This window comes from Thrips palmi, unplaced genomic scaffold (genome assembly GCF_012932325.1).
Source record: "Thrips palmi isolate BJ-2018 unplaced genomic scaffold, TpBJ-2018v1 HiC_scaffold_18, whole genome shotgun sequence".
Taxonomy (NCBI): Eukaryota; Metazoa; Arthropoda; class Insecta; order Thysanoptera; family Thripidae; genus Thrips; species Thrips palmi.
The window spans coordinates 16,431,396-16,440,535 of NW_023144627.1; the positions used below are offsets into that span (position 1 = coordinate 16,431,396).

The 9,140-nt window shown below is 48.9% G+C and overlaps 3 protein-coding genes across 3 annotated transcripts in view; 2 read left to right on the forward strand and 1 right to left on the reverse strand.

Annotated features, from left to right (window-relative positions):
• Nucleotides 1-4,438, reverse strand: part of LOC117645278 (furin-like protease 2) — a 30,595-nt gene extending 26,157 nt beyond the window's left edge. The window contains exons 1-2 of the mRNA XM_034385346.1: nt 4,167-4,438; nt 3,407-3,641 (exon numbers count right to left, since the gene is read on the reverse strand). Coding sequence (XP_034241237.1) covers nt 3,407-3,574 — 168 coding nt within the window. The 5' untranslated portion in view covers nt 3,575-3,641; nt 4,167-4,438. The remainder of the gene's footprint in view (nt 1-3,406; nt 3,642-4,166) is intronic.
• A 242-nt stretch (nt 4,439-4,680) lies between these two features.
• LOC117645280 (probable rRNA-processing protein EBP2 homolog) lies at nt 4,681-6,288 on the forward strand. The gene is made up of 7 exons (XM_034385348.1): nt 4,681-4,734; nt 4,820-4,903; nt 5,017-5,124; nt 5,197-5,415; nt 5,499-5,645; nt 5,719-5,825; nt 5,963-6,288. Exons 1-7 carry the CDS (start codon nt 4,681-4,683, stop codon nt 6,174-6,176), a joined length of 933 nt encoding a protein of 310 aa, XP_034241239.1. The 3' UTR covers nt 6,177-6,288.
• Nucleotides 6,289-6,485: 197 nt separating this feature from the next.
• On the forward strand, nt 6,486-9,135 carry LOC117645279 (NSFL1 cofactor p47-like). The gene is made up of 8 exons (XM_034385347.1): nt 6,486-6,729; nt 7,032-7,198; nt 7,279-7,473; nt 7,557-7,669; nt 7,747-7,897; nt 7,982-8,119; nt 8,210-8,422; nt 8,515-9,135. The coding sequence occupies exons 1-8, from the start codon at nt 6,628-6,630 to the stop codon at nt 8,645-8,647; spliced, it is 1,212 nt and encodes a 403-aa protein (XP_034241238.1). The 5' UTR covers nt 6,486-6,627; the 3' UTR covers nt 8,648-9,135.
• The last annotated feature ends 5 nt before the right edge of the window (nt 9,136-9,140 follow it).

A 9,140-nucleotide genomic window follows, 5' to 3' on the forward strand; every position in this document is an offset into this window, starting at 1 on the left:
CCACTTCCTGTCCACGCATTGATCGGAGCAGGGCCGTGTCGCTTGTAGTGTAGTCGCAAAAACAACAAAACAATGTTGTTAAAACCTCCCAATTCCGGTGCAATGTACGTATCATAAAAACCACAACGACGCGCAGCGAGGCCGACGAAAAACAGTGGCGCGCGCGTTACATCCACGGTCTCTCATGGCCATTTTGGCGCATCGCGCCGCGTGGGCGGTAAGTGCCCTTCGCTCACGGAACAGCGCCGGGCCGAGGAAAAAATAAAATTAAAAATAACAAAAAGGAAGTCGGACTGTAGAAACGGGGTGGGCCAGACCGGCCACAACGGGGCTGCCAAATCGCCGATCGGCGTAGCTTGCGACTGGAGTCGAGACTGGAGTCGCGCGAGTCGCGCCCGGCAGACTGATTCCGAGAGTCGTTTTCGTCGCTCTGTCTCTCTCGCGCTCAAGGGGCGTCCCGCAGAGCAGCGAGAGAGGCAGAGCGACGAAAACGACTCTCGAAGTCAGTCTGCTGCCCCGACCCGCACGGTATGCCGGTTACACTAACGGGCCCAACCACGTGCCTCACGTAACCGCGACGAGCCGCGAAAAAAAAAATTAAATAGAACGCAGAATACATTATTCGCAGAGCAGTCCTGAGGTTGGGGTCCGGCTATTCGCAGCGCGAAGCGGAGGAGCAAGGGGGAACTGGCCGACGTGTTTGTGACGTCACTTGGCGTGGAGCAGCGCGAAGCGGCGCGTCACGCGTCACAAAGGGTGTGGTGGCAACCCTGTCATTCACTCAGCCCCGCCGCCCCGCCCCGCCCCGCCTCGCCACAAGCTGGCAGGCAGGCCAACACCCTCGGCGGTAGCGCCCGTCTGCCTCCGTGAATGAAATCAGTGTGCCGACCAAAACCCACAGTGGTACAGTGCAGCGGGGGAAGAGGGGAGGGGGGGGGGGGACTGAGAGACGTGACCGGCACCGCATGCACGCCCGTGTGCGTTCCGGCGTTCCAGCAGGACCCAGCAGGACTAGCGGAAACAATACCAGGACCTTTTGTTCGAATGAAACACACACAGTCGCACGTTCACACACACACACACACACACCGGCAGACACATTGAACACACCCCGCACTCGCGCACTCGGCACGTGAATGTATAAGCACGAGCACATGCCCCGTCAGGCGCCGTCGGGCGCCCGAACTCGACGCGCGGCGGAGGGCGCCATTTCTAAAGGCATGAAAATAAAAGAAAGAGAACTGGAGAAAAAATATGCATCGTCATATATGCAGTGGGAGGTTTTCATCCGGCTTCTTTGCATCACGTATGTACGGTCCGGACTGGCCAAAAAAAAAGGACGAATTAATTTAACTAATCAAGGTATGTCCGCCCCGGAGGGCCGGAGGACTTCCCCGAGGCGCTTTTCATCCGCCTGCCGGGTGCTTCCAACCCGGTGGCTTGTCGTCCTGTCTCTCTCGCACCCCTACGAAACGCCGCATCAAGAGGGAGAGAGACGGCGGACAAAGGCAAGGCCAGAAGGACCGCTCCTGTCGGGAATCGAATCAGTCCGCTGATACCGGCATGGCGTCACTGCTTCGACGGCTTCGACGCCGTGGTCCGTCCGTGTGTAACAGACTGGTCTTTCGTCACCAACTCGATGCATTAACCTGGAAGTGTCCGGGCCTCCGCGCCGGCCAGACAGAGCCCAGAGAGAGGGCGCGGAGTGGCACGGAGGGGAACAAGGCTAAGACGCGGCCGGCCAACCTGCCCCAGGCCCGCCCACAGGTTCAGGGCTGCGCCACAGTACGCCACAGTGGGTCAGAAGACCGGCGCAGGCGGACAAAACTCTAGCTCGCACGCCCGCGGAGCGCCCCACGAGTGCGAGAGAGACCGAGCACTGCTCGATACGTACTGCGATACAGTGTGTCGGACACGGAGCGGACAAGTTGCATTCGCGTGGTGGCTTCAATGGGCCGTGCCGTGCCGCGCTGCCCCGCTAGACGCGACGCGAGCGACGTGACCGGGCTGCGAACCGCCGCCGTTACCAGCGCAACATAAACAACTCGGCGATCATACAGCTAAAAATACGCTACTCTTTTTTTCTAAGCGTCGATTTGAAGTCGGCGGGGCTGGCGGTGTTACGCCAGGCCTGTCTCTCTCGCACAGGCAGGGGCGCCGCCGTGCGGGTGCGAGAGAGACAGAGCGACGAATCAGTGTGCTAGCCGCGCTGCCGCCTAGCGTTAGCGTATGCATGCCTTTTGGGTGCGCGGTGCTGGCGGTGCGCGGAGCAGCGGAGCACGTGGGCGCCTTGCCAGGAATTCCCCTCCCTTGGCGCGAACCTCTACGCGAAGCGCGAAGCGCCAAACGGGCCGCGGCAGGGCGGGGTGCGTCCGGGCTATCTCTGTCTCCCTCGCACCCACGGGCCGCAGGGGTGCGAGGCAGACGGCCCCGCTCGGAACCAGGCTGCCGCCGGGCGGGCGTTGCGTTTCGCGGAGTCTCGGTCTCCTCCGCGACGCACTACTTATCGGGCGGCCAGCCTACGGGCCAGCCCACCCGCACTGCAGCAGCCTGCCGCCCGCTGTCGCCTCGAAACCGGACCGCACAGTGGGCCAGAAGACCGGTGGAGGCGGGCAAAACTTCAGACGCGTTTTGAGCTCCAGAGTCGCTGAACGCGACTCGAGCCAACGTGTGACTCCACCAATGGATTGCTCTCCAACGAGGAATCCAGTGGTGGGGTCACAAGTCCGGATCGAGTCCTTTTGAGCGACTCTGGAGCTAAAAACGCGTCTAGAATTTTGTCCGCCTCCAAGCCCACAGTGGACCGCCAGCAAGACACACCAAGGCATCCGGAAGCGAGGACACGAGCACAGGGATTGGTCACCCTGATAGCCACCTCGCGTTGCCCGCCTCTGAGCGAGGCAGTGCGAGGCGTGCATATCCTTGCCTTGCGCAAGGACTCCTCAAGGGCTCCGCGAGGACCCACCCAACGCTCTGTGACGAAGACGAAAATCCCTTTTCCGAACGCAAGCCGCGGTCATCGTGACGGAAGCACTGCAGACCGATTCCGATTAGTGCGAGAGAGACAGAGCCAGTCTGCTGGAGTGCCTCTCTGTCACTGGAGTTCGGCAAAGCGGCAAAGCGGCAAAGCGCACTGTGGTACTTTGGCCGGACAGTGCTTTCTGTGTTATCGCGCTTCGCGCTGCGGTCGACATTCGCTGCTCCGATTCGGGCAACACCCGACGCCGCGTCAGGAGAGCGGACAGTCAAAATGACACCAAAATGACGTGAAAATGCCCCCCTGTTCAGCCTTCGGGGCGAACTTCTGTCCAGTCTGACGTCAAAATAGGGGCCATTTCCAGTCCAGTTCGCCTGCTCGCCCTCCCCGAGCGCGGTCGCCCGGACACTTTGCTGGAAGAGTGCTCACCTGGCCAATGTTGGTAAATCCATGCTTGTCGGCTATGCTGTCCGCCGCCTCCCTGCCACTGGGCACATGCACTGCGAACTGATTGTGGAAGATGGCTTCGCACTGGCAGCACACCCACACCGCCAGCGACACTACCACCACACACGCGGCACGCGATCTTACGCCCATTTTCGCGAGAAGCGCACTTGCCAAGTGTCTCTACAAAGTCGGCCTTCTTCTTAGAAAGCCATTAAACCTGCAACAGAGAATACAATAAATTACTTCGACGGATAATCGACTAACGAAAATTGATAGCATTTGACTGCTGCTATCCACGAACAATAAAGGAATAAGTATTAACTGCTTGCTGGGATTGGTGATTTGTTGAGGGTGGAAACGGAGTAATTGAATAGCAAACCCCTTTCCTCACCAAGTCTCGATAACTGTCAATAGTGCTAACCTCTATTGAACACTGGGCATATTTTTCTATGAGAAAACCCTCATGAATTTGAAATGAAATGAACCATTCACAATGTGCCGCAAGCCAGCGACGCCGCATTTACCGTCTGTATTAAAAAAGTAACGACATTCGGTTGCACAACTGAAAATGTGGCAGCAAAAACTAGGACTTGGTCACAGTTTTCTTCCTCTGAGGGAACATAACCAAAGGACCCAACTAACTGTCAGAACAGCTGTTAAAGCCCTGACCGGTCAGTACTTCATCGAATATGTCAGAGACAGCTTGAATTTCTACGGTACGAGAAACGAGAAGAAGTCTTACCAGTTCTCAATGAAGTACTAGATTCATTCAAAGACTGAAGTCCTCTTATTTCAACTTCAGCTCAGAAACAGCACTCGGCAAGAGTGGCAGCTTTTGGATATAAAGACAACGCTTCTATTTGTCCTTATTAACATATTGAATAGTTGTCGCACATAGCTGCCAATGAGTTTGAGAGATTCTCTTGACACTTCACCACCTAGCAGAACACAACCAAGCACAACACAAACACACCCGAAGTGCCCAACGGAACATCAAAGACTGTTTTCCGAAATTCTCCACGGCAGTGATGTTGCGGTTGCGGTGGCGAGACTTCGTTTCGCAGACCGTTTCTAGTCGTATGAGAAATCGAACCAAACTCGAGAAGAGACCGAAATTGACCACGTAGTGACTTTGATCTCTGCCCGACACATGACGGGACCACGGGTCCACGGGTGCCATAACCTCTCAAATCCATGAGGAGTTGTGCCTGTTGTCTGTGTGTTTAGTGAGATTAGTAATCCACATATTTTCCAAAATGTCGGATTCCAGTGATTATGAAGATCATGAGAGTGGTGATTCCGATGCCGAGGTATATTATACTGTTTTATTTTGCCCCTAGCTCTGATGGTTTAAGAATGGAAACTAAGTGTTTTGTGTTCTGTTCACCATTGCAGCTGCAAGCGGCCTTTGCCAGTGGACTCCTTAAACCAGGTCTTAACATACCAGTTGAACCGAAGAAAGTATTTACGAATAATGTGGTAAGTAGTCCCTCGTTGAAAGATGTGTAAAATTTTAAGCTCTGATTTAAATTATGACTTCTTCTTGTGTTTATTTTGTATCGTTGACATGTCTTGTTTGCTTGTTTTCATAGGCTGGGCTTAATTTGAAACATAAGGAAATCCAACAGAGTTTGAAATGGATCGAACGTTTGGACCTCACTACTGGTTTAGCTCCAATTGCACCAGAAATGGCTGTTTATGTAAGGTCACCGAGTAAAGCATATTTATTGCAGCCACCTTGAGATAGCTCTAACTCAATTTTTAAAAATTAGATTGCAGAGAAGGAAGAAGAAGCTGGGAACCCGATTAAAAAAGTTAAAAAATCTTTAGACCCCACTGTGGATGACTTCAAGAGAGAGATGAATTTCCATCGGCAAGCACAAGCAGCAGTCCTTGAAGGTATTCCCAGATTACACTCGCTGGGTGTCAAAACAAAGAGACCTGATGATTACTTTGCCCAAATGGCCAAATCTGACGAGCACATGCAAAAGGTAGGTGACTACTGACTGTATTTGCACTGTTTGCTTATGGTTAAAATTGTCAAGAATTTAATACTTTACTGTGACATTTACAGGTGCGGGATTCCCTTCTGAAGAAGAAGGCTGGGCTTGAAGTTAGTGAAAAAGTTCGTAAGATACGAGAAAACCGCAAAATGATGAAAACACTGCAGGCCCAAGCAGTGATTCAGAGACAGAAGGATAAGAGGGATCTCATGGAAGAGGTAATGTCAAAAAATTTTTCACAGACATTAATTTTTTTAAAATTATGTTATTTATGAAATGTTATTTGTGCAGGTCAAGAAATATCGTAAGGGTGCCAGGAAAGATTTAGATTTCCTGGAACCTGGTGGTGATAAAAAGAAACAAGGTCAGCAAGGGCATAAAAAGAAACTCCAAAACAAGTAAGTCATGCCTCATCACAAGAGATCAATCAATCAATCAATCACGCAACCCCTTGAAGTCATGCCTCATCACAAGAGATCCACTTAAAAATTTTGGTTGACATTTGCTTATTATTATTTTTATTATGGCTTTGCAGACCTGCAGATCGGAAAAGACAGAAGAAAGATGAGAAGTATGGATTGGGAGGGAAGAAGGGAGGTTTAAAAAGGAATACGAAGGAAAGTTCTGCAGATGTCTCCAGCTACAGACCTCCCCCAAGGAACAAGAAAGCGGGCGGGAAGAATGCTAAGGGCCAGAAGAGACCTGGGAAAAGTAGGCGTCATCAAAATGGTAGACCCAAAAGAAGATAAATTCTTGAAACTCTAACTTGTTAATATGAATTAAGAACTTGGCAAATTGTGAATGTTACTTTATAACGACTGTGACTGAATTTTCTTAGTGACAATACACTTTGAAAAACTACATCTGCTTTTGATTTTATTGAAACCCTTCCCACAGATCTTCGACTACCAATTTCGTTTCGCTGTGTAACCATAACTTTCCAGTCGATACTGATTAGAATATTATTTGGCTTTGATCCTGGCAAGGTCTGATCCTGGGGTCGAGTCTTTCAAGGACCGCGTAATTTTTCATCCGCCTGTAACTGCTGCTGCTGCGCTGCAGGGGCCGCACGGCAACCCGCCCCACAGGGAAAACGAACAACACAGGACAGGAGCCGTGAAATCACCGACTCGTACCCAGAAACGCAGTAAAGTCATTCATTTTTCGCTGTTTCTGTGAAAGATCCGCCTGAGTTTCACCATGAGCAACCAATCAGAGCAACTTGCTCAATTTATTGACCTGACGGGAGCTAGTGAGGATCGTGCTAAATTTTTTCTAGAGTCATCCGGCTGGCAATTGGAGGTAAACGAACCATTTACAGCATTCATTTTTGAATTGGTTGTCTGTTTGTTTTGAAACTGACGTTAAATTCTGTCACTGGAATGTAACGTATGAACATTCACGGAGTTGTTTGATTTATTAAGTTCAATCAAGCAAAACATAACCTCATTTTCCAAAATTTGACAGTAATGGTTGTTACACTTAGGTATTCCCCTGGGAATTTTCTTTTAACCAGTACCAATCAAAATTCGTACACTTCATCATGACTGCTTATTGGATGTCACCAAGTTATTTAAAAATTGTGATTGTGGTCTATTTTGCAGGTGGCGCTGGCTAGCTTTTTCGAGACTGAGAACGATAATGAAATGGATCGGGACAGCCCTGAAGTGCTGGAGCAAGTGAACAGTCCCCCCGAGCGCTCTGCCCCTGAACCACAAGCTAGACCTAGTGGCAACAAGAAAAGTAAATCCAAGAGCAAATCTTATTCCAAGTAAGTTATATCACATTAAATGTTGCTGTAATGTTACATTCTCCAAGTACGTATTCTATTTTCTCATGATTTCCTGCCAGTTCCAGCAATCGAGTGCGAACTCTTGCTAGTTATCGCCAGGAGTCTGACAGTGAAGACTCTGGAAATGAAGATGGTCAGGCCTTCTATGCTGGTGGCTCAGATTCAAGTGGACAGCAAATTTTAGGCCCCTCTAAAAATAAGAACAGAGGCAACAAAGAAGATCTTGTGGCTCAGATGTTTAAGTCGGTCAAAGAGTAAGTGTCTATGCTATTCTTTCTTTCCTTATTTTCCCGTTAAGTTGCATTACGACTGAAGTACATCTAAAATCTCTTTGCAGACATGGAGCTGAAGTAGTGGATCCTAACGGCTTACCTGGGCCTGCTGGGCCATCCACCAGTAGTTTTGGTGGTAGAGGCTACCGCCTAGGATACACCCCTGATGACATTGAAGGTGTGTTAACTGCTAACGGTCCTGTCAGAGAGTAGACAAGATGTATGAACCATGCTCACCTATTTTTTGTTTTGCAGAAGTCCCTGAAGAAGGGGCATCTTCTAGACAAGCACCTCAAGTGGAGGTGACTCTGAGGATGTGGAGAGAAGGATTTACTGTGAATGATGGACCTTTAAGGAAGTACTCGGACCCTGAAAATAAGGAGTTTTTGGAGTGCATCCGAAAGGGGTATAGACTGAAGTCTTGATGTTGTTTCCCTGGTTTAGCTTTTTTTTTTGTGCTTGTTTTTTACATCTTCCCTTAACTTCTTAGGGAAGTACCCCGAGAATTAGTTCGTGAAGCCAGAGGAAGTGAAGTCCACGTCAACATGGAAAATCATTCTCATGAGGACCCTGGTCCATACAAGCCGAAAGTTAAAGCCTTTGGAGGGAAAGGAAATGTGTTGGGCAGGTAATGTAGTTGCTAATCTAACCTATACCATTTATCCCCTCCTTTTTTCAAAGGGTGTAGTGTTTTCAATTTTTGGTTTTTCTCTTGCAGCCCTGTACCATCTTCCGTGTCAACTGATGTATCAGCAGCTCCAACTGACCCAAAGACCAAAGAGGCGGCAGAAGAAGCTGCCAAAAAACAGGTTTCAGTTGATGCATCTCAACCAAGTACAACAATTCAAGTCCGCCTCACTGATGGCTCCACCATTGTTGCTCGGCTAAACCACTCTCATACTGTTGCTGACCTCCGGCGATACATCTCAATGTAAGTATTAACAGTTTTCCATTGTCTGCCTCTATTTCAAATCAGTGAGAATAGATCTAATGAAATGTTATTCCTTGTCCTTAATTTTATAGAGCTCGTCCTCAGTATGCCAGTGCTCCCTTCAGTCTTCATACCACTTTTCCCCGCAAGGAACTTTCTGACGATTCACAGTCTGTTCATGCCGCTGGGCTCCTCAATGCTGCAGTTCTTCAAAGACTGGGATAAACGTACTATTACAATGGGATTCAATTGCATTGAGAGTTGTGCAAGGCATCTATGGAGGTACACCACTTTATCTGTAATTGAATTTGACTGGTTGCTTTCGATCATCGCACTTTGACTGTGATTGTTTTAACTACCGAATAATAAGAGTTAGACTGCATTTGCACTAGTTCCCTTTGTTTGTAAGATTCTTTCTCCATTTGATTAGTTTTGAGTTGTCATCTGTTAATGAAAATTTATTTACGGAATTTTAAGTTCTTTATCTGTTCCCCTCTAAAGTCCACAATTTTTTTTTTCTTCTTTCTTTGTATGTGTTTCGTGTACATATCTTAAACATTTTAGCACATTGTTATGCTGTGCATGGACATGCTTCTTTTTTTTGTTACCTTTGCCACTATTTCTCCTCAGAAGTGGATGTAATTTTTTCTCTACTTGGGTAGAGTGAAGGTGGACAGATAGAGATTGGAAATAAACATGCCTAATGAATGACAGATAG

What these genes read in the sequence shown, in the direction of transcription:
- LOC117645280 (XM_034385348.1), top strand. Translation starts at nt 4,681, where the DNA reads ATGTCGGATTCCAGTGATTATGAAGATCATGAGAGTGGTGATTCCGAT. An exon ending in GTGGTGATTCCGATGCCGAG is followed by an intron (nt 4,735 to 4,819) that starts GTATATTATACT and finishes TCACCATTGCAG; the next exon opens with CTGCAAGCGGCCTTTGCCAG. An exon ending in CTGACGAGCACATGCAAAAG is followed by an intron (nt 5,416 to 5,498) that starts GTAGGTGACTAC and finishes TGACATTTACAG; the next exon opens with GTGCGGGATTCCCTTCTGAA.
- LOC117645279 (XM_034385347.1), top strand. Translation starts at nt 6,628, where the DNA reads ATGAGCAACCAATCAGAGCAACTTGCTCAATTTATTGACCTGACGGGA. An exon ending in CATCCGGCTGGCAATTGGAG is followed by an intron (nt 6,730 to 7,031) that starts GTAAACGAACCA and finishes TCTATTTTGCAG; the next exon opens with GTGGCGCTGGCTAGCTTTTT. An exon ending in CTCCGGCGATACATCTCAAT is followed by an intron (nt 8,423 to 8,514) that starts GTAAGTATTAAC and finishes TTAATTTTATAG; the next exon opens with AGCTCGTCCTCAGTATGCCA.